The 24,781-nt window shown below is 47.7% G+C and overlaps 1 protein-coding gene across 4 annotated transcripts in view; it reads right to left on the bottom strand.

Annotated features, from left to right (window-relative positions):
* Positions 1–2,312: 2,312 nt before the first annotated feature.
* The window catches only part of Sort1 (sortilin 1), a 78,111-nt gene continuing 55,642 nt past the window's right edge, over positions 2,313–24,781 (bottom strand). For 2 of the 4 annotated variants that reach the window (XM_087635379.1, XM_087635390.1), the window contains exons 11-21: positions 23,887–23,993; positions 19,271–19,373; positions 18,370–18,538; positions 17,422–17,612; positions 15,504–15,693; positions 12,655–12,771; positions 9,848–9,956; positions 8,203–8,301; positions 7,427–7,533; positions 7,077–7,188; positions 2,386–6,510 (exon numbers count right to left, since the gene is read on the bottom strand). In XM_087635379.1, coding sequence (XP_087491505.1) covers positions 6,496–6,510; positions 7,077–7,188; positions 7,427–7,533; positions 8,203–8,301; positions 9,848–9,956; positions 12,655–12,771; positions 15,504–15,693; positions 17,422–17,612; positions 18,370–18,538; positions 19,271–19,373; positions 23,887–23,993 — 1,319 coding nt within the window. In that variant the 3' untranslated portion in view covers positions 2,386–6,495. 4 annotated transcript variants of the gene reach the window in all.

Here is a 24,781-nt window from a genome sequence, read left to right as displayed (position 1 = left end):
GGGGTTTGAACCCGGGACCTTGTGCTTGCTAGACAAGCCCTCTACTCCAGAGCCACTGAGCTACACTAACACCCCCAGTCTCTCATAAGTTGGGTTTCCTTTGTGAGATGGAGATAATAATAACCATAGGGCTGTTGCGAAGATTAAAAGAGGTAATCTCTGTGAAGTGCTTAGCAGAGTGTAGCTGACTAAGTGCTGGATAAATGGAAGCTATTTTTAGGTCAGACCAGCATTTCCCCCTTTGAAAGCTGTCAATGGCTCCCTTCCGATGAGAGAAAGCACAAATGCAGTGAAAGGCAGCCTCACAGGGAAGGAAGCTCCCCAGAGACAGGGACGTGTGACATTTGGCTGTACCATTCAGCCACCACCTGATGGCTCTGAACCTCAGGTCTGTGTAACTAGGGGTGTTGATGCTGGGACTGTGCCTCGGATCCAGTGGCCAGTCCACAGCCAGTGCTAGCTAAAGCCGAGTCCCCAGCTGATGGCTCATGCAGACATTCCACTGCACACTGTACCCTCCACCCAAATTATATGGTTGATCACAGCCACCCCTTCTAACTTGGAGGCCAGCGATCCTGTATATATTTAAAATTTTTCACTTTTAAAAAACTGTATCTGTGCACCATGTATTCCTGGTGCCAATGAAGGCCAGAAGAGGGGGTCAGACCTGGGACTAGTGAGCTCCCACAAGGATGCTTGGAATCAAACCTAGTGCTCTAGCACACACGTGAAGGTCCGAGGACAACTTTCGGGAGTTAGTTCTCCCCTTCCACCTTGTGGGTCCCAGGGATTGGACTCAGATAGCCAGGGTTGGTGGCAGTCACCTTTACCCAATGAGCCGTCTTATCAGCCCCATATATATTTTCCTGTATTTATTGTACATCCTGACTGCTGTCCACCCTCCCACAGTCCCTCTTCCCATCCCTTTCCCCCGTCTCTGAGAGGGTGGAGCCCCTACCCCCCAGGTATCCCCTTACCCTGGCACACCAAGTCTCAGTACAGCTAGGTGCATCCTCTCCCACCGAGCCCAGCTAAGGCAGCCCAGCTAGATAGGCCTTAGGGACAGCCCCTGCTCCAGCTGTTCGGCACCTCCATGGAGACAGAGCTGCACATCTGCTGCTTATGTGCAGAGGTCTAGGTCCTGTGGTCAGTGTATACTCTTTGGTTAGTGGTTCAGTCTGAGAACCCCCAAGTGTCCCCCCTATTGTTTTTTGAAAGGTGTCCTACTTTGACCTGGGGCCTAGTGATCAGGCTGGGCTGGCCAGTGAGTTCCAGGGGTTAGCCTCCCTGTGTGCGCCTCCTGGGCACTGGGATTTTAACATGGGCTCGGAGACTGCCTTTGTGTGGTGAGCAATTTACTGACTGTTCTCTCCAGCTTAGGGGGACCACTTTAATGCATTCTTAGCCATTTTTGTGGAGAAAGTGGCTTAAGCCTCTTGTGTGAGCTCCCCACCCTCTCCCTGTACTGCACATGTAGAGAAGGAATCAAATTTAAAAATACAGACTCCTCACATCTGCCCATCAGAAAGTCCAATTCAGAGCTGGACATGGTGGCATTCACTTGCAATCCTAGCACTGTGAAGGTGGAGGTAGGAGGATTACCATCTGTTTTAGGGCAGTCTGAGCTACACAAGTTCTTGGCCAGGCTGACTCTGGTGCAAATTGTCTTGGGATATGTTAGAATCTCTTAAACCAGACTGATTCAATCCTTGGGGTAAAATCTCCTGCTGGAGGGAGGGAACAGAGCCTGGATCCTGCCGTCTCCAGACTGAGATGTGGGACCACTGAATGGAAATATTGGCTCAAAACGCTACCCCAGGGCACCGTGGGATGGCTAATGGGTGGCTAACGGCTGAAGGCAGGAAGCTCCCTCGGTGACACGTGTATGTTAGGAGGCTGGGCGGGCAGGTCTGTGAGAAGAGCAAGGGAAGGCGAGACATGCAGAGCTACGACCTTCTGGTGTTCATCTGACAAACCAGCTACAGGGAACACACAACTCCGGAGTTAGCCACGTGTTGTGTCCAGAAGTGTAGAAGCAGACACCGGAGAAAGTGTGCAGTGGGCTGTTAGGCTTCACGGAGGGAGGCAGACCTCGACAGCATAGAGATCGAGGAAAAGACAGGAGCTAGAAAACTTACAGGCAAGCAGCCCGTTTGTGGGAGCCGTTTCCTCATAAATTGTCTCCCATCCTTCAAACTAGAAATGCCCAGTGCTGACTTTCAAGGTGCTGCTTCTCTGGTTGCTGGAGTTTTGACTTTTGAAGGTGGAAAACTAGAAACACTTGCTAAAGAACTGTAGCTCACTCCTCTTAGTAGGTTAGGTACCAAAGTCCAGGCTGTTTTATTTCTAACCCAAATATTGCAAATATACAGAAAATTACCAGTACAAAGTTAAACACGTCCAGATTTATTTACACAATGCTAAAGAGATTTTGCGTTTTATTTCCATTTTGTGGGATGTCGTTATGTGGTCTGGCTTTGCTGTATAATTGACACAGGTTTTTGAAACTTGATAATCCCACCTCACATGCAATGTTCTGTCCCAAGAGGGCAGAAGTCCGGAGTTTTCAGTACACATGCAGTGGTGGTCTTGATCCTGCTCTCCCAGGAAGGCAGCCGCCCCTCACAGCCGGGGGAAGGGCCACATGCTCAGAAAGGGAACAGAAGACCAGAGGGGAGGACAACAGGCACGTGGGGACCCTGAGCGTTTCTGTGCATGGGGATAAGGAGAATGCAGCCCCAACCCTTCTCCCTGGAGGCTCAAACACAGGGACTCGGCTGAGCCACCAGGGGACAGGAGGTCACCTGACCACAGCTGAGGGCACGCGGAGGATGAGAACTGCACTAAAAATTCGGGGCATACTGATAAGTCATTAACATGTACACTATACAGTTTATACATGTATATATGTACACACACACATATATATAAAGGTACAGATTGGCTTGTGTTATCTTATATAAACAGATGCAGAGAATGTAGTAGTGTGAGACAGCACACAGCAAGTCTTTGAAGACAGTTTCAAGTTAATGCTCCAATTCTTAATGATATAACGAATGGAACCACGAAACCCACCTGCATCTGTGGTTTCAACAAGCCCAGAGCAGCCTGCACCTGGTGCAGGACTGGCCAGTGGGACAGAAAATCTGGCACCTGCTGGCCGGCTCTGGGCTTCCCTGTCACTGATCATATGGCAAACCTTAAACTTTGGTTTTGTTCCAAAAGACATTAAAGTTCATGCTCCTTTTCCCTCTGGTGGGAAGGGGATAGAAAACTGAGATGTGCCCTGCCCGACATCAGCAGTCCAGTGCATCCCTGCTGAGTGTGGAGTTGGGAGGGCTGTACTGATACGTGAGCGAGCCCTTTGCCAGTGTGCAGTGGCAGGGCTCTTCCGAGCGCTGGAGGCTCTCTACCCATGTGCTTTACCTGCAGAGCAGTAAGTGAGCGATGCCATGCCAGCCCTCTCACTCTGGCGCTTGTTGGAATGGCCTTTCTCCCCTCAAGTATCCTGATGAAGGGACAGTTCAGCATACTTAGTCCAGCATGGTTCATAGGCCTGACTATGAATAAAGGAGCCGAGGGTGGCCCATGATACTACAATGCCAGAGAGGAAAGGCTAGGGGACCAGCTGTGAGCAGGCAGGGGACTACACCAGCAGCCTGCACCTGGTGCAGGGGAAAGCCAGGCGCATGGGACTGCACGCATGCAGGTTCAGAGGCAGTGGGGCCCAAGGCTCCTGAGCCCACCCTGCAGCTGCAGTCACTCTCTAAGGGCCTCAAAGCGTTGTTCCATTCAATTCACAGCACAGCGCATTCAGCCACGGCACCGGTCTCAGGAAAACTCCAAGCCCCTAAGGTCCCAAGCCAAGAAAAAAAAATTGGAATTTAAAACTCAGGCCACAATGGACTTTCCAATATGTCTGAGCTGCCTAACAATGCTAAATCCTTCTGCCCAAGTCTCCAGAACCAGCCCATCGGCCACCACAGTGCCGAGAATAGTGGTAAGTTCACCAGTGACGCCGATGCCGCCCCAGGGCTGCACAGGACAAACCAAAGCAGAAGGTTTTTTTGTTTTTTTAAAACAGCTTAAGGAGCTTAAACTGCTGGCTGGGGTCGCACATTTGTGCATGTGAATGCTTCTGGAAGCTGTTGTAGGAGCAGTACCCAAGTCAGTGAGCTACAGAGAGAAGTAAAAGGGCAGAGGACTCATCCAACAGTGACTCTCCAAGGGAGAGAGGGTGCCCCCAATCACCATCACTTTTCGTCTCAGTCATGAAGCAGGGGGATAAACTTGTTCTCCAAAAGAAAACAAAAAGGTGTCAAAATAATGGCTCTGCAAGGAACGCCTCAGCGCCCTCGGCCCCAGCCAGTCGCCCTAGAGAAGCTTTGCTGCCAGGAGCCAGGACCTTGCATAACTTGTGTTTCAGAGCTCCGAGGACTCTGGGTGGCTGACTCAGCCTTTGTTCCTGAGTGCTATCTACGGCAAGAATAGTGCGGTGCTCAAAAGAGAAATGATCCCAAAGCGGCCATGTCCTATAGAAATCCCAGAAACCATTAGCGGCAGAGCACCCCAGTCTTTGATGGCTGGGGACGAGTGTGAAGTCCATCCAGACACTAGGCAAGATCACCATGCACTGGCCTACCTACCCACACCAACCTGGGGATGTGCTGGGAGAGACTGTAGTGGAAACACATCTCTCCCCTTGGCAGGGGGTGAGGCTGGACTTTGATAACTTATGAGCTGCTATATCTTTGGAATTATTTTAGAATCATTACAAAGTGAACAAGCTAAAGACTAGAGCATCCTCTGGTCTTCTCTTCCCAGAAACGACCCTAACTTCATTTTCTAGACCACGTTCCATGACTCATGGAGCTGCAAGTCAGCATCTCTCTGGCTCTCCCTCCTCTTCCTCCCCTCTTTCCCTGACACTGTTTGTTCCCTCTGGGGAGGAGCGGACTCGGCCATCTGCTCACGAATTCTGACAAGCTAGTTTGGCACATTTACTTTCCACTGACTTTCTAGTCACAGAATGAAGTGACAGCAAGATGGACCTACTAAAGAATGTCCTAGTGGTAGTTGGAGGGACTGATCAGCACAGCAGGGGGAGGGACACCAGAGACCTACACCCCATCTTCCTGTCCAGCCAATGTCTAAGCTGTATTCAGATGAATCTCTGTACCTTTCCCCTACCAGATGGCCGCCCCCACATCCGCCAATCTCATTCTACAACTTACTTAATTTGGAAAAATATCAGATAGAAAATTTCCTTAAATTTAAAACACGAAAGCAATGTATCAACCACACACAACACCATCTAGAAACGTGCCTTCAGTGGGTTTAGCCAAAGGGTTCTGGATAACAACCAACTCAGCAAAACTGGGGGAAGTGGGAGGATAGTCTGGTAACGTAACTTTGAGTCTGAAAAAGTCCATCAACCTGAAAACACTCCTAGTCCCAGTTCTCTGAACGGGAGCAACCTCAGAGGAAGCAATAAGCAGCCATGGTGGTAGCTCGACACTGAGCCTTTACAGTGGGTGATGGTAAAAATGGACAGCTATGGCTGTCAGTCCGGTGGCCGCATTGTGCCCTGAACAACGAACTCCAGGAAAGGGATGGCGGAGCCTGGGCAGGCTTCGAGCCAAGCCTTGACAGCGCCACTGGCACCACAAAGCACAGCTTGAAAGAGCTTGGAAGCAGCCAGTTTTGTCTTTAATAGGTGTTAGATCTAGTCAATTCTGTCCCTCCCTCCTTCTTGCCACAAGAATAATATTGCCCTGTAAGTTTTCCCTATTTAGTGTGTTGGAAGCACATGATTAAGTTAGTTGCCAAAGGGCAATTAACAAGGGTATTGCCTAATTAAACGGGAAAAGAAAAGTCACTGTGCCTTAGAGTCGTGGTTGGGGGTGGGGTGGGGGTGAGGAAGCCGCAGCAGGGCTGGTGCACTGGTGCACGGTACTCTTTGAACAGGGCTGTCCACGGATGGAGGGAAGCTGGCCAGGCGGCGCCAGTCACTGCACCCTCTGTTTCCTTCTCTGAGGTGGCTTCGCATGACCAGCAGAGCCCAGGGACAGCACCAGGTATGATGTGGGAGTTGAGTTGATGGTGGAGTTGGCAGATGCCCTGGGGCGGGCACCAGACAGGACACACAAGAGTGGGGGCAGCGAAGCAATCCCTTTGAATCCCAAGTCATGTCCCTTAACATACAAAACAAACCGAGAGAAGCCTAAAGCCCACACTTTTACAAAAGACAGAAATTGAAACAAAAATGTTAAAGAATTTAAAATTGCCCCCCTCTTTTCAGAGCCAACTGAGATCAGTTGGGGTCCCCACCCCCACCCTGCTTTCTTTAGTGTAGGTCCTTTGGGCGTGGGTGGAAGCGGCAGAAAGAGAGCTGGGGCCGACGCAGTGGGGGATTTATTTCCCCAAGTCAGAGCCTCAGGGAATGTAGGAGGTACTGTGGCTCCATGCACACTCAGTCCCAGCTCCTCAGAAGAGCTATTCCAGGAGGTCCTGAAAAGAGAGACACGTGCCCGTTACTGACGAATCAGAAATCTACTCTGAAAGCAATCGCCTACTTGCTCTGCAGCCCTTGCCATTCCAGTGCTGCCTCAGGTGGGCGCATCACAGCTTGGTCTCCTTGTATTTTTTCTTTTAAACTTAAGATAGATTGACTGATTTTCATTGTATATGCACGGGAGGCCAGAAGAAGGCATCGGACTCCCTGGAACTAGAGATCCAGAGAGTGACGAGCCAGCAGAGAATGGAGCCGAGGTTTTCAGAGTAGCAAGTGCTTTTAACCCCTAAGCCATTTTTCTCCAGACTGTCTCGATCACAAGGATAAAAGTAATTCTTTTTAAGACTCAAACTTTTCGCCAGACGGTAGCAGTGCACACCTTCAATCCCAGCACTTGAGAGGCAGATGCAGGCAGATGAGTTTGAGGGCAGCCTGGTCTACTAGACCTAGAGCTAGTTCTAAGACGGCCAAGATTACACAAACCCTGTCTCAAAAAAACAAACAGATACAAGAAAATAAGACTGAAAATTTTGGGTAATCCCTCAAGAAGAAAGTGTCTCACCTCGTCTGAATCATCGTGATAACCGCTTTTAGCGTGGGAGGCCGTATCCAAAGCCTCCACCCCGTCAGCCTCTGCGTGCTGCTGAAGCACCGAGTACCGGTGCACCAGGAACCTGTGGAGGGACCCTGGTTAGGTTCCGGAGTGGAGGAGGGAGCATTTCCTATAGCATGGAATTTCCTCAATTTTCCACACTCACGCCACACAGCATGGAGACACAAGATACAGAAATGGACCTCATCTTCAGGGGTTATCATTAACTTCCTAGAGTCTGACAAGAGAACTGGACCACATGGGCTGGGCTGGCTTTCGGTTTGGATTCGGTAGCTCTGACCCAGTTCCACATTTCTTACCTTCCGCCACAGACATACTTCTTCACAATGAGGACTCCTGCTACGACAGTGACAAGCATCAGTCCCACGATGGCCAGGATGATAGGGACAGAACTCGACTTGGAATTCTTGATAAATTAAAACAAACAGAGCAGCAGTTAGGTGTGCAGAGTCTATGGCTGCATTCATACAGTCCAACGCATGTAGGCAGGGTACATCCACCCCCCCAGATGACACGGGGCTAGCACTCCAGCAGGGGGACTCTCAACTGCAGCTGCCTGGAAGCTATGGTGCAGGGCCGTCAATGTCAAAGTCACAGTGGAAGTCTTGGCAAGTGCCTCAAAGCAGACATGTCCAACCTTTTCACATTGCAACATGATGTCATCTATAAAGTTCATGCTTAAGAACTGCTCAATTGAATTACCGGAAAAAAGAAACTGCAGGAAGAATTCACACTTGAAATAAGTTTACAATTTTGTGTCGGGCTGCCTTTATAGCTATTCTTGGTTGTATGTGACCCTGGGGCCACAGGTTGGACATGCCTAGAAGATTGCTATGATCACTGTGACTGTTCCCTGTCCCTCATTTACAACTCCTGGAGGCTATGGGAGGAGCCGGAAAGAAGACTGTGAGAACAGGGTGCTGAATGAATCTGTTACTAGACTATCATCTTTGAAGACGTGTGTCAATGCTACTCCAGGCAGGCCATTAGATGGCACGAAGGTTTCTGTTGTTGCTAACTTTTGGCATGTTTTTACAGATAGGCCTTATCAGGTCATTGTTTGCGTGTAACCTACCTGCGTCTGGGTAGGAGATAGGAAGTGTGTGTTTTCAGTGTATCCAAGAGGAGGCGCAGCTGGATTCTGGGACAAGCTGTGTCCCTGTGGGCGGGAGTCCTGTGCAATCACACACACACAAACACTCTGAGGACAGCTACCAGCAGTCCAGGGCAGGATGCAGAGGAGGAGCCTGCCCCCCCTTACCAATACACACACCCACACACTCTTCCCTCATAGCCTTCAGAGTCCCTCCCTTGTTTCCTTCCTTTGAACAGCAGGGAGGAGGAGCTGGGATTGATGGCTTCTTAACCTTTTATATTACACATGAGGAAGATGGGCCCTCAGGTTATCTTCCAAGTCACTGCTGGCCCTGTGCTGCTTTACCAGGAAGCCTCCCTAGTTACCCCATCTCCAGAGCTCCACCAGACAGATCAGTACCACTCTTCCTATGACTTGATGTGAGGCAGTCCATTATGACCACAGTTCAGCTTTTGGTTTTTTTTTTTTTTTTTCTTTTTTTCAGAGCTGGGGACTGAACCCAGGGCCTTGTGCTTGCTAGGCAAGCGCTCTACCACTGAGCTAAATCCCCACTCCTCAGCTTTCGTTTTAGCACAGTTAGCATGCACCAGCACAAAAGTCCCTACCCACTGTGCAGGGCTCTCCTCTGTGCGTGCAAATCTCCAGTCCATAGCTCTTTTTTTTTTTTTTTTTCTTTTCTTCTTTTTTCTTTTTTTTGGAGCTGGGGACCGAACCCAGGGCCTTGCGCTTGCTAGGCAAGCGCTCTACCACTGAGCTAAATCCCCAACCCCCAGTCCATAGCTCTTTATGGTCTTATTCTTCTGTTATTTTTTTTCAGAGGCTTGTTTGTTTTTAAATTTTTATTTGTAAGTTTGTGTGTGGGCACGTGTGCATGAGTGTGTGTGACATTGAGTGCAGTGCCCACAGAATCCAGAAGAGTGTCACATCCCTAGGAGCTGAAGGTACAGGAGTGGTGAGCGGCCTGACATAGGCGCTCGGAACCAAACTGGGGTCCTGTACAGGAGCAGTGGGCACTGTTGAGGACTGAGCCACCTCTCTAGTCCCAGGTGTTTGTTTTGGAGACAGTGTCTCATGTAGCCCAGGTTGACTTTCAACGAACTTCTGATCCTCCTGCCTTAGTTCCCGAGTGTGGAGTGTGTGTGGTTGTTCATGTGTTGCTGGGGACTGAAGTCAGGCTTCATGTATGCTAGGCAAATACTTGACCTACTGAGCTACAGTGCCCGCCCTTCCCTTCTGTTTTTAAACTTTGGCTAGCATGTAAAAAGTTCATCTATCATCAGGAGACAGTAGGGGATGGTTCAACATGGGTATCCCTCACTGACTGAGCACAACTCTTAAATCTTTTCTTCCGAATGACTCTTGGGCCTCAGAAACTCTACAGCTCCATGCTGCTAAGACTTTTATAACTTTATATAATCCCATTTCCCTCAAACACACACCAGCTCTTAGTAGGACGAACTTGTCACTAGGGTATGACACGTGATGGGTCCTTCATCCTGACAACTTCCTGTGCAAGGCTCCGCAGAACACTGTGGCCATCCCAAACTGATCCTAAGTGTAAGTTCTTCCTGACAGAATGTGAAATCCTGCCTGTGCCCAGAACCTAGGTTTGTTTTCAACACACCTGCTTCTTGGGGTTTAAGAAGTTGCTTGTGCATTTCTTCTTCAAGTCTTTTACTTCTCGGGCCGGATTCATTCCCCCTTGGCATCTGTCTCCTGGGATTTTCCGGTACCTGAAGGGCAGAGGGGCTTGGTCAGAGGCTGGCAGTGGCTGTGCTGGTGTCTAGGGAAGACAGAGGGACAGTAGCTAGGGCTTCCTGACCCCTGCTTTGCAGGAATTGCAGCCATCCTGTCTAGCAGGCTGTGAAGTATATGGAACCTCGAAGAAGCAAGTTTATGAAAGTCTCCCAAAACCCCAAAGCGACAAATTGGAAGCAGCAGTGATGCTGGGTGAAGGCCAGCTGCTGGTTCTGAAGATGGATGTCTGTGAGCAAACAGGCTCCAACTCACCGCAGTGAGGAGGATCTCTACAGAGCAGCGGAGAGGTCAAGGAGCTGATCCGAGGCTAAGCCAAGCAGAGAAGACATGATTCATGTCTGTATTAGCCAGTGTGCAAGAAGCATCATACATATACATACCACACACACATCACCACATATATACAGCACATACACACATATAACACATACACACCACACATCATATACACAGTGTCTATATTAGTATGCAAGCAGCAACTCACACATACATATCACACACATATCACCACATATACACAGCACACATACAACAACATACACTACACATCACATGCACACACATGATAAATAAGTATATTAATGTGCAAGAAGCATCACACACACATACAACCACACACTGTACACCCCTCCCCAGACACTACACACACCATACAGCACATACACGATAGCTATCTGTATTAACGTGCAAGTATCACACACACACACACACACACAAACACACCACACACTACATACCTATACCACACACACCACATATATACATTACACATGTAAATGTCTGTAATGTACAAGAAGCATTACACACATATACCATACACATACAACATATAAACACACCACACATATACACACTATACATACCACATATACGTATAATACACACTATACATACCATATATATGCATCACACACACCCCACAAAAGTAGAGGAGAAAAAGGGAAGGAGAAGGGGTGGAAAGAAGATAATTTTTTTTTTTAACTAGAATATATCCCTGGGCTCTTGCCTCTTTGCAGAAAACAGATTTGAAAGCTGCAGAAAGTTCTTGTCTCTGAGAAGGTGAGGAAATCTGAGCAAAGCTCAGCCTTCGCTTGCTCTCAGCCTCTGTCTTTAACCCGCTGTTTCCCACCAGCTGAGCAGCAGCACTTCTGATGCGCAGGTCTGGATGATCATGGGGCTCTTGTTTGTTTTCAGGGGCTTTTGTTTTTCCATTTCTTTTTTATTTTTATTTTTATTTTTTTAAAGATTTATTTATTTTATGCATATGAGTACACTGTAGCTGTCTTCAGACACACCAGAAGAGGGCATCAGATCTCACCACAGATGGCCGTGAGCCACCATGTAGTTGCTGGGATTTGAACTCAGGACCCCTGGAAGAGCAGTCAGTGCTCCCAACCACTGAGCCATCTCTCCAGCCCCCATTTCTTTTTTAAATTGGATATTTTTTATTTACATTTCAAATGTTATTCCCTTTCCCGGTTTCCTGTCCATCAGCCCCCTAACCCCTCCCCTCCCATTCTTTAAGGGTGTTCCCCCCCATACACCCCCTTACCCCCTAACAATTCCCTACACTGGGGGTCCAACCTTGGCAGAACCAAGGGCTTAGGGGCTTTTGTTTTTAGGACAGGGTCTCACTATGTAGCTCTTGCTGCTCTGGAACTCACTAGGTAGTCCAGGCAGGCCTTGAACCTACAGAGATTAGTCTGCCTTTGCCTCCCAAGCAAGTGCTGGAATTAAAGGTGTTTGCCACCACACCCAACAATTTTCAGGGACTTAAATGGCCACAACTCAAGTAACTATGCAGGTGACCTTTTGATGACCCAGCACAATTCCATTGGTAATTTTTTGATATTAAAGGATCCAAAACCTCCAACCTGAGACTATGGGAGCACCATTTCTGAGCGTGTACGTGAGTGCGTGTATGAGTGTGTGAGTGTGTGTGTGTGTGTGTGTTCTGTGAGAAACTAGGAAGCTAAGTTACACATGTGTCCATATTTATTCGTGCCCATGTAAGCCACTTTCCGCTTCTTTCTCAGGACAGGGCTTTCTAAGTGAAATGGCGAGCCCAGAACTAGTTGTGTGGTACAGACTGCTGTTGAACTGAAGGGGACCTCCTACCCCGTGGCCTGAGTGCTGGGATAACAGACATGCACTGTCCATCAAGTTTCATCCTGTCTCATCGGGAAGTCCTGTTGTGTCAATGTACTGTTTTGTGGACTGAAATATTATGCGGTAGACACCATGGGCCCCGGGGTAGAGGCAGGGCCACTGTCTAGGGGGTCTTCTGTGTTGTTCCAGGGCCTGCACAGTCTTAGCATTTCTATGCCTTGCTGTCAGACACATGTCTGTCCCTTCACTGTACCCAACACTGAGTCCTGAAGAAAGCTCATTAACCAGTAACACAAATGGGAAGGGGAGTCACTGGGAGAATGCTGCCCCCGCTCCTGTGGGGGCCACTAAATGTAAAAGTGGAAAACTCTTGTTCCTCATTTGCACTGGAGTCGATGGCCCCAGGAGGCCCATGGCTGCCACTTGGATGTGGCAAATGACAGAAGGTCTACTAGATGGTGATTTCGTGAATGTTCTGGAATACTGCTCATTCAAACCACGTGGCCATAAGCTGCTGTGGCTCAGGGCAGTGAGATCTTGCTTGCCTTGGGGAGGCCGCCTTACCCATTTGTGGTCAGGTGCTCCTCTTTGCCATACAGACAGAACTCTAACTCATGACCCTTCAGTTCCGGCTGCTCCACACACTCTGAGGCATTCTCTGGACGGAAGTAGCCAAAGTCACTGTAAGAATCAACAATAAGGATACTTTTGAAGTTGCCTGCCTATGTGCCAGCATGTGCCAAGGTCGAGTGGACGGCTGACATTCCCACCAAGGGTGCTCCAGCCGAGGTCAGAACAGTTGTTGGGAGCAGGTTGGGAAGCTATGGCACCTCTGCAGGTCCATGCTAGAATCTTCAGTGTCTTCCTCAGCCCCCCTCCCCACCCATGTTGAAGGTGTGGTCCCCAGTGTGAGAGGTGGTAGAGTGTTTAAAGGATAGGGCCTAATGAAACCGACTTATTTACTTGTTTAAGTGCCACAGGGACTGAATTGCTCTGCCTCACACTTCTGCCCGGAAGGCTGCTCAAGCTCCAGGACTCCTGCATGTCCATACCCAAGCATGGAGGCAACAGTTAATGTCAGGCGTCTTCCTCTCTGCCTCTCCTCCTTATTTTTTGAGACAGGGTCTCTCACTGAACTTGGAGCTCACTGATGGACTAGATGGGTGGGCCAGTGAACTCCAGATCCGCCTGTCTCTCCCCCACGCCTAACACGGAAGTCTCAGGGGTGTGTTGCCTTATGTGGCTGCTAAGGGTCAGAATTCAGTCTTATGTGCAACAAGCACTCAGGCCACTGACCCAGCTCCCTCCCCGCCCGATCCACTCCATGCTGTCTCTTTGTAGTCTCACATCCACCCTCCCTTCTGTGTTCTCCCAGGAAATGAGATCCTGCCTCTTCTCCCAGGTTGACCCTCGACATGGATAGCATCCATGTTTTGGCCCTGCTTTCCCACCACCCTGAGTCCTTGCACATGAAAGCATGAGAAAGGACAGCCACTCTCCCCCGCTCATTAGTGTTGTCTCCTCAGCCAACAGATGTCTACCCTAGAAATCATCCCTTATCTTTTCATTGGGCAAATCTCTCCCTCCCTCTCTTCCTTCGCTTTCCCATCTCTCTTTCTTGGGATTGAATTCAGGGCCTGATGGGCTGACAAGTACTCTATCCCTGAGCCATATCCTGTGTCTGGCCATATTTCTTGTGAGAATACTGTTAATTACTGTTTTGCTCATTTAGACTATTACCCACCCCCAGCCCCTAGTGCTGGGACTTAACCCAGACTCTCACATATGCTAAGCAAGCACGTCACCACTAGTCTACACCATGTCTCTGCTCCTCAGTTACGTTTTATTTCCTGTATTTTTTACTTCAACACCCTCTGCAACCTTGGAAGTGAATGTCTGAGGCCCCACAAAGCTTACTGGCCATCAAAGCTAACATTTTCTCCTGTCTGTCTAACAACAGTACATTTCTTCCACCATTTGAAAGGGAAATTTAGCTTGAATGTCCTCCACCTGGACTCCCACCCATACTTTTTTTAAAATGTAGCTGTAGCAGGCCTGGGCACACAAATGCCAGCATCCATCCATACTCCGTTTGATATCACCTCCTCCACAAGCCACGGGGATGCTTTTCCCCTCACCTACCGCTGCTGGTGTGTGAGCCTGGTGACTGGAAGAGGCTTTCAAGCACTGCTGTCTGTCTTAGCATTAAAGGGGGAGGTTCTGAGGAGTGGATCGAAGACCGATCTGCCTCACACAAGCATTCTCAGAACCCTGCGCTCTGCAGGGCCCCAGCACGTTAGGAGGCAACAGCTCAGGGAAAGAGGCCACCAGAAGTGAGGCAAAGATTGGGACAACCGTTCAGAGCGGCCCCAGGCTTGCCTAGCAGCCAAAGGTGAGCTGATTGCTGTGCTTCCTGTGGAAGTGAGACACAGGGCTGGACCTCAGTCTCCTTCAGACCTGCACTGAGCTGTCACCTGTAGCTCAGGAATATGACGAGGGGACAAGAGTACTAGCTGTCCTCTTTGTCCACGTGCTTTAGGGGGCCTACTTTTACTTCCTGTCAGTATCCGTCACAATCAACAAGTTATCACCTGCTATGAGGCAGTTCTTATTTTGCCCCAAATTTCCTCATTTAAGTGACACTGGCCTCTTGCATATCAACTGATAGCAGACCTCATAACTAACTCTTGCCCCTGATGATCCTGAATCTTAGGGAGTATCTCCTGGTGGCCTCTAAACTCACTGAGACCTAGGCACCATGGACATACTGATGTCACCTCTAGTCTCAGGACCAAACCACCTACCTTCAGTCCTCAGCCTTGTAGATGACCCAAAGCTTAGAGCCTTCCAGAATGCTGCCTGCAAAGCCCAATTTCCTCCCTACCCCCGAACTGCTTTTCCTGTTGTTTTTAGTTTATCACTTTGTACACTGCCCCCACAACCCTTCCTGCTTTTTAAAATTTAATTGTTTTGAAACAGAGTCTTATGTATTCCAGGCAATTATTGACCTACCCCTAACCCCCAAGTGCTGGGATCATTAGCACGAACCAACACACATAGTTTACTTGATGCTGGGGATCAAGTGCATGCTATCAAACCCTGTACCACTTGAGTTGCACGCCAGACCACCTTCTTTCTTATTTAATCTCTGTCCTCCCACCGTGTCCAAGTCATTACTTATTAGGTTGGACAGTGTCTGAGTCCAGTGACTATCTAGTTTGATAAAATAATCTGTTGAATGTTAGTAACATTTGATCCCCTTTCTCTGTGCTTTACTTTTGTGGGCAGCAGGTGGGAGTTATTTAATTGGGGACAAGGAATATCAGTATTTTTTAGCTGGATAAAACAACTATTTTTCACCTCCCCTGCATGTGGGACAGGGGCTGACAGAGGGATCTGAGGTGTGCTGATACCAGAGGAAGTCCTCCAGGGAACAGGGACAGATGGATGGCTGCTTGGCCACAACATAGTCTCGACCATTCTGACAGACGGATGACTTCCGTAGCCGTAGGAACTGCTCTTTATAGCCCAAAATGCAGCCATCTTTGTAATCTCCGGGGTCAGTGGAGTGTGCCAGCCATGTGGTATAGTCATTCTCTTCACCTAAAGGACAGACAGAATGTTCAGGAATCGGCATAGCACACAGCCCACCCACAAGAGAGAGGCTGCTGTCAGGTTCTGGGAAGGAGCAGGAGGGAAGGCCTGTCTGATTCAATCTCTTGCTTCAGTTTGGAGTTGCAAACACACACTCACTTTAGTCTAGAACCCACTAGCAGTTGCACTTCCTCATAGCAAAAGAAGACTCTCTCCATTTAGCCTTCTGTGGGGGCATTAGGAGAAACCTTTGTTTTAAAATGAGGCTACAGGGAGCACTAGAGTCTTCCCAAACCAAGAGGCTGCTATCTGTCTTGATGGCCTGGCCCTCAATCCCGGGAGCTGTCAGAGACAAGCAGCCATATTTCCCAAATGTTGGCCATTTGCTTAGCATAAGACACCAACAAGAGCCCAGGTTCAATGTTACTACACACACTTGGCTTCAAGCAGAGGGGAAAACAGCCTCTTTTTAGCTTTTCTCTAGAGCCCCCTGGCTCTCCGACTGCTGACATCTGCATCTGCTTTAGCATTCCCTGTCATCTGCTCCTAGGAAAATGCTCCTAGGTTGGAACCTAAAGAGGGTTGCCTGGTTTTTTTGTTTGTTTTTTTTTTTTTTTTTTTTTTTTTTTTTATCTTCTGAGACTGGAGGAACAGCAGTGAGCCAGTCTGCTAGGAAACAGGTGTGTGACAAATATTTTAATGATCTTAAGCTTGAGAGCTAATGTAGAATTCCCTGTTGAGGGTGAACTCAGAAGCCAGCTCTGTCCATCTTCTTTACTGCATTTAGAAGACAAGGGCACTCAGGTTACAAATCATACTTAAATGTCTTATAGAAAAAGGAAGTCCAGGCCCAGAGCCCTGCATTACAGGGGCTGCAGGGTGAACATGGGAGTCGCCCATCTCTAACATGACTCCAATAAGCCCTTGCTTGTATGATGCCGACAGTGAACACAGGCACCTTTCCCCCAGTTTTCTTTTAGTCTCTATCTCTTTCACTGAGACACTATACTGGGTGTGCTGTCACACTCTGGGAGCACCAAGTGCCAGACACTTCCTTCCTAAAGTCCTTCACACCTGCCCAGAGGTCTAGAGTCTCAGCAAGGGCTCACATCTAAACTAAACCTCCATGTAAAACCCCTCCCCCTTCTGTGTTCCGAGTAACAGGATCAAAGAGAGGTCCTTCCACACACTCCCTCCAAAGCTCCCTTTCCACAGTCCTAAGAGGGACCCCCACCATGTCACAAAATCATTTTAGAAAAGCAAATCAAAACTATGTCTCATAAATGATACAAAAGATCCCTCCTTCAGGGCACAGCTACACTGTCTTATATGGCAGCCACTGTCTTATATACCCCCAGACCCACCAAGCATGGCTGGATGAACTGAGACTTGCTTAGGGATGCTGACTTAGAAGAAAAAAAAAGTGAACAATCAGTAATCTTTCATATCACTCACGTGTTGAAATGGTAATGTTTTGGACATTTGCGGGTAATTCCACCACCTTCTATTTTATAACATAGCTGACAGAATAGTTTAAATTATACAGATGCCCCTTGTATTTCCTGTGGACAGAGCTAGCCCCAGGATTGTTCTCCGTTCCTTGTATGGAGTGGCCGCTGTCGCCTTTCATATGCATATGCATCTGATAATCCTGGTTGAAAGAGATTCCTCCGAATGGCTTATTTGGGAAAAGGAGTTTACAGAGTTCTGGTAGGAAATTCCGAAGGAGACACTCACAGTTGCGCTCAAGGATGTCTTTGAAATCAATTGTGTAGGAGACCCACTGGCGGGTAAGGAAAGACTCCGTGAATCCCCAGATGCTGATGTTCATGGACCTGGCTCCCGGCTCGGAAGCCAGCCCGGTGAAGTAGACGGGCTCCTGACTGAACACATAGCTCTGCCAGCACTGGCCTTCGTCTGTGGAGAACCTGAAACCCGAGTTCGAGAGGGATCATGACAGAGGACCAGCATGTACTGGGAGTATCAGGAAAGCCACCTAGACCAGGGGACACGCTTGTATTTACAGGGTGACTAATGTCTGAAAATTAATTTCCAATACCTCCAGTTAGCAGGGTATGAAAAAGGATTCCCTCATAGAAGGCATGGAAGAGAACACCTCTCTCGAAGGAAGACAGAGGCGTGGCCAGGTAAGAATGAGTTTCTAAATTAGTAAGCTAATTCCAAATTAATAAGAACTTAAAATAGACTTGAAATACCTCACATTACTTTATGACATGTGAACTTAGGTAATTTCTAACTCAGAGTGCTTGGGCATGTCTACATTTTGGACACTGGAGAGAAAGAAGATCAATATTTTTCATTTACTAGTGGGTGTGGGTGTGGAAGGGTTGTTTTTAACTGACACCATGTGCATTCTGAGAATTGAACTCTGATCGTCAGGCTTGGCAGCAAACACCTTTATGTACTTAGTCACCTTGCTGGCCCAAGAAAAATAGTCTTAAAAAAGGTGATAAAATATATAGCTAGGAGGAGTGAGAGGGAAAGCAGTATGGTCTAATCTGGCTTGCTCTAACATAATCCCTGTGAAGGAGAGCCTTTGCCAGAGTTCTGCAGAATCTAATAAAGTAAATCATGGTCGGTGGCTCTCCCTGCAGTAAGCCCAAGAGCTTTCCCACCACTGCCTTTCATGCAGATAATGTGTGGGGGAGCTGAGAGCATGCATACTTAATCACATTGATAGGACGGTTGCTGTGTTCAATGGCCACGATGATGCCTCCAGAGTCCAGGATGGTATAATAATGCGGTCCTTCTAGCATCTTTGCCCAAGAGTAACCCCCATCATCTGAGATGTACACGTCTGGGACCATCACCGAGATGGCGTCTCCCACACTACCTGAAAAGTAATTGACCGTTAGCATCCATTAGCAATGAAGCCGAGAGGACTTACTGACAAGAGGAAACTTGAGTGAATTTACTAGATTTGTCACCAGGCCTGCTGTAGCAGAATGACGGCCATCAAAGCCTAACTGCTGCTCTGGCCAATGAGAGTCTAAAAGAACCAAAGTTGTAATACAGGAAATTCTATCAAAGGATCGTGTTCTAGTCACCGTAAGGTATACATGTGACACGGCTTTAGCACTGTCTGGGGGAATGGCAAGTTGAGGGACTGCCCAGGTCAGACTGGGCTATTCCCACATTTGTGAGAGACTGCTTTGATTAATGATTGATGCGGGAGGGCCCAGCCCACTGTGAGCCCATCAATCCTCTAGGCAGGTGGTTTTGAGTTGTATAAGGAAGTCAGCTAAGATCAGCCTGTGAACAGGCTCCTCCTGGTCCCTGGCCTGACTTCCCTCAATGATGAACTGTGACCTGGAAGTATAAGATGAAATAAATCCTTTCCTCCTCAACTTGCATTTGGTCAGAGTGGTTTATCACAGCAACAGAAAAGAAACTGGAACGAAACACAAAGCCACCTACTTTTGGGTGTGAGCTTGTGGTGTGTGTGTGTGTGTGTGTGTGTGTGTGTGTGTGTGTGTGTGTACAAGCACATGCAAGCTCAAAGGCAGTGCTGTCTCCCTGTGCTTGGTGGCTCAGTCCATAATGGTGAGAGGGAAGGGCTCCTTACCGTGAGCGATGACTATGCCCACGGCATTGGGCTCGGAGAGTGGGGCCATTGGAACATTTAGCTTCTGGGAGATGCTGTAAGAAGCATGGATATGAAGGCTGCACTGTGAAGAGAAACCAAAGCCCAGATTAAAACCAAAGGCTTGATGGTCTCAATCCTTCACAGAGCCTCCCAATAAGACTGCAAATTTAACTCAGACCTCAGCGGGATGATTTAAAAACAAACAAACAATAACAACAAAAATCAACCCAGTAGACTTCACTTAATAAATGTACTGTCTGGCTTTTAAAGTCTACTCTTGGGCATGTTCTCACTTACTCAGCCTTCAGCACTTCTCATCTCGCAAAACTGAAACCCACCACTTTCAAAGCAACAAGACTGCTTCTGTCTCCTGTAGCCTCAGAAACCACTGTCCACTCCTTGTCTCTGTAGACTGACTACTCTAGGGTCCCTCATTCACAGAAATGAAGCACACAGTAATACATCTTTTTGTAATGGGCTCATTTCACTCACAACAACGTTCTCAGGGTCGGCCTTTATTATAGCAATTGTCAGAATTTCCTGCCTGTATAAGGCAAATAGTATTGCATCTTGGGTGTTGGTGGGATGGGGAGTGTATATATGTATTTTTTAGCCCATTCAGCTATTGATGGAGCTGCTTCTACTTCCGTGGCCCCTGTAAATAGTGTCACACAGACGGCTGGCATGATTATATTATTAAGATTCTGGTCTCATTTTTTTCCCCAGCTGGGACTATAACCAAAAGCTTTACACTGATTAGGCAAGTGCTCTACAATCGAGACACATCCCTAATCCTCATTTTTAAATTGTTATTTTGATATTAGGTCTAACTAAATTGCCCAGGCTGGCTGGTTAGGTGGCTGTTCTCCTGCCTCAACTTTCCCTAGAGGTTGAGACAACATACAAGTGAGGACATGCCCAAGCTCGATGATTTTTTGATATGAACCCAGAAGTTGAAATAATGCACAGGTTAATGTTTCACTGAGTACAGATGCCAAAACCCTTAACACTGGCAATGGAATTCATAGCACGCTGTCATTCACCATGGCCAAGGAGGTGGCATCCCTGGAGTGGCAGGATGTTTCTGTGATATGCATATCAGCTTGTGTCCCACATGAACAGAATAAAACCATACAACCATCTCCATAGACAGAGGTGTTTGATAAAAATCAATGTTCTCTGTGATAAAAAGGAATCCTTGGAGTCTGAGTTAGCAAAGCAAGCTCATTAGACAGGAGGAAGGGGGACAGGCCACACTGCCTAGCTTCGCAGGGATAGAAAGCTGCAGTCATCCAAGCAGCATGGCGCTGCCATGAAAACAGGCAGGCCAGCCAAAGGACAGGACAGTCTAGACCAGACCCACACATGGATGTCCACTTAGTATTTGACAAAGGGATGGAGAGCACATGGGGGAAAGTATGACTTCAATAAAGTTGCTGGGGACACTGGAAATCTACATGCAAAAGAAGGACTTGAATTCTGATTTCATGTGATCTATAAAAATTTACTCTAAGTAGTTAGAGGTGAACGTAAGACTGGAAACTAAAATACTAGCAGAGAACACGGGAAGAGGCTTCGTGAACAGTCTAGGCAGTAACTTTGAATATGATCCTGGGAACACATATCAAAAAGCAAAAGCATACAAATGGAGTCACATCAACGTACAGTGCTTCTGCAGCAAAGGGAACGGCAGAGGGTGAAGTGACGGCGTACAGAACAGACAGTTGCCTGCACACTACACATGGCACAAGGGGCTGCACGGCAAGAGACAAACACCTTACTTAAAAATGGCAAAGAACAAGGCAGCCATTCTTCAAAGACAGCCAATAGCCAGGCAGTGTTTGAAGAAGTGTCTAGCATCACTAATTGTCAGGGAAAAGTGCATAAAACCACAGTGCACCATCACACCACACCTGTTAGAGATGGCTTTACCAAAAATACAAACGGTAACAAACATTGCTTAAAGTTCAAGGAAGGGCAACGCTTGCATGCTGTTGGGGAAAGGTAACTGAAGCCATCTCTACACACAACACTGTGGTGTCTCCTCTAAAATGGAAGACAGATATGCCAGCAAGACTACTGAGTGGTATTTAGCTAAGAGATGACGTTAGAACCTCAGGGTGAAGGGCTGGAGAGATGGCTCAGCGGTTGAGAGCACTGACTGCTCTTCCAGAGGTCCTGAGTTCAAATCCCAGCAACCACATGGTGGCTCACAACCATCTGTAATGCGATCTGATGCCTTCTTCTGGTTTCTGAAGACAGCTACAGTGTACTTATATATAATAATAAATAAATAAATCTTTAAAAAAAAAAAGAACCTCAGGGTGATAACTACAGTCTACACGCACTATGGCTTAACTCGAGGTATAGAACCAACCCATGTAGCTTCTTCTTTTTAGTGATCGATTTATTTTTATTTTATATGCATTTGGTGTTTTGCTTGCATGCATGTGTGTGTGAGGGTGTCAGGTCCCTGGAGCTGGAGTTGCCATATGTGGGTGCTAGGAATTCAATCTGGGTCCTCTGGGAGAGCAGCCAGTGCTCTTAACTGCTAAGCCATCTCTCCGGCCCCCAGTCTATGTCTCTTTTGCTAGATGAATGCATAAAGAGAGGATACAGTGCATGCACAATGGGATGTTAATCATTCTCAACAAAGGACAGCCTGCTGTTTGCAACCACATGGATGAGCCCAGGAGGCTGTCTGCTATGTAAAATAAACTAGGCATGAAAGACAAATGCCACATGATGTCACTTAAATGTGGAATCGACAAAACACACTAAACTCATACAAGCAGAGAGCACAGTGGTAGCTGCCAGGGATCAGGAGGCAAGACAGGGAGGGGAAAATAAAATCTTTAAAAAACAGGGGAGTGGGAGCTGGGGGGATGGTACAGAGGTTAAGAGCACTGACTGCTCTTGCAGAGGTCCTAAATTTAATTCCCAGCAACCACATGGTGGCTCACAACCATCTGTAATGGGATCTGATGCCCTCTTCTGGTGTGCATGAAGACAGCTACAGTGTAGTCAAATACATAAAATAAATAAGTAAAATCTTTAAAAAAAAAAAAAAAGACAGGGGGGGCGATATTGGCGAAAAGGTTCTGAAGCTTCTGTTTTGGACAAGTAAGTTCTGAAGAGCTAGTAAGCATTATGGACCGCATCCTGCAAACTGTGTGACATACTTGAAATCTGCTAAGAGAATAGGTCTAAATGCTCGAATCACACATAAGAAAGAGATAGCTTAGTTAACTGATGTATGCATTAATTAGCTTGACTATGGTCATATATCTTACAATGTATACAGACAGGAAAATGTCAAACCATACATTATGAATATATGCCATTTAAATTTATCAACTATACCTTACTGATGCTGAGGGAAAAGCACATGTCAGAAAGTAGGCAAATGTGTGAAGGCAGTCTAACCACTAGTGCCATTCAAGGAGCTCATATGAGGCAGGCGTGTAATATCCACACTTAAAAGACAGGGCTCACAGATACAGATACATATGACCTCGAGATTAGCCTGGTCTACACAGGCCCAGTCAGAGCCACACATGAGATCCTGTCTCACACAAGCAGATAGATCTCAAGTGGTCACAATAGTAAACATTATGTTTTCTTATTTTGCAAAAGGCTAAGCCAACTATTAGTGGAATAAGAATGATGACTGGTTCTAACTGGATGGGCGCCAAGGTAGGCTAGGACTACTGCAGATTACAACCAGCCGGGGTTTAGGGACACAGACGTGGCTTCTGTGAGGACACTGGGAGGATACAGAGGGTGTATAGAGAACAGCAAGGGTGTGTCGGTGGGGAGAGGTAGACAGAGCCAGGCAGGACAAAGCTTTCATTCACAAGAGAGGCTCAGTCTTTACCCCAGTAAAGCGAAACCAAGAGAAGGTCTTGAGGGAGCCAGGGGAGCCAGAAAGCGCCAAGGAGAGAAGAGACTATAGCCCCTGCCTTGGGCATGGTGAACTGGGCAGGGGTAGCACAAACCCAAGGCAGAAGAACAGAAGGATGGAGAAAATAGAAGCAGATGCATTAAGTATGGATACGAAAGGAGAGTGTGAGGAGAAGGTGTCACGCCATGTGAGATTCCCCACAAAAAGACTCCAGGCTGGAGAAGCAGAGGGGCCCTGTGTGTAACAGGTCTGAGAGGAATGTGGGAACAACCAGCTTCACTGTTGTTGAACTAAGTTCTTCCAGGCTGTGCCTACCCACACCTATAATACAGGCTGCTCTTTGGCCCCTGAAGGACTTCCAAGGCCTCACCCCACCATGTAGATCCTTAGCTAACAATAAGTACATCTGTCCATTCTGTCTCCCCTCAGAAATTTGGTAAAACAAATGGTTGTTACTCCATCTTGTTTTTCTTTTAAAAAGTCAGGCAAGCCACAGTATCTTGGCTTCTCCGTACAGTTTCTACTTCACGAATCCTAAGTAAATTCATTATTCTCATTTCTAAGCCTTCCACCTTCGCCTCTGGACCCTGACCAAGAATGAGATTTCATCATGGAAAAGCTCAGCATTGGCAGGAACAGAGCAGGCTGGCTGCTTTTCTGCACACACAGATGATGGTTGGCACCAACAAACCTCATTCTTGTTCTTTGCGGTAGCATCGCACTTGCTGTTCTCCGGCTTCTGCAGATGCTCCCACCGTCCTCCCTGGTCAAAAGTGATCATGCTCTGAATGGAATTATCTAAATGGGGAAAGAGTAACGTAAGCCCAGTGCATTGAAGAAAGAGTGATGTAAGCCCACCCCACTGGAGGCTACTACTCCAGTCAGCCAGCTACAATGGAACTGCTCTTCAGAAACTCCAACCATCCATCCATCCACCCATCATCCATCCATCTCTCCATCCACCCATCCATCCATCCATCATCCATCCCTCCCTCCCTCCCTCCATCATCCACTCATCCATTCATCCATCATCCACCCATCCATCCAATCTCTCCATCTACCCATCATCTATCCATCTCTCCACCCATCCATCCATCATCCATCCATCCATCCATCCATCTATCATCCATCCATCATCCACTCATCCATTCATCCATCATCCATCCATCCATCATCCATCCATCATCCATCCATCATCCATCCATCATCCAGCCATCCATTCATTCATCCATCCTTCCCTCCCTCCATCCCTCCCTCCCTTCATCATCCATCCATCCACCCATCCACCCATCCACTCATCCATCCATCCATCCATCCATCCATCATCCACTCATCCACTCATCCATCCATCCATCCATTCATCCATCATCCACTCATCCATCCATCCATCCATCCATCCATGTTTACATATAAATGCATATTCTGTGTTGAGCACATTTCCCTTCGTGCCCTCCCCTTCTTACCCACTCCTCTGACTGTGGAACCCCATCTTAACACCTTACGCAGTAGCTCAGCACTGGTGACTATCAGGCCAGAAGAAGGTGTACCACTTGAACAGGATGTCCCAGCCAACCACCAGGAACTGT

Source organism: Rattus norvegicus, chromosome 2, assembly GCF_021556685.1.
Source record: "Rattus norvegicus strain SHRSP/BbbUtx chromosome 2, alternate assembly SHRSP_T2T, whole genome shotgun sequence".
Classification (NCBI taxonomy): domain Eukaryota; kingdom Metazoa; phylum Chordata; class Mammalia; order Rodentia; family Muridae; genus Rattus; species Rattus norvegicus.
The sequence above is the reverse complement of the archived record's forward strand: the minus strand, read 5'-3'. Positions and strand labels throughout refer to the sequence as shown.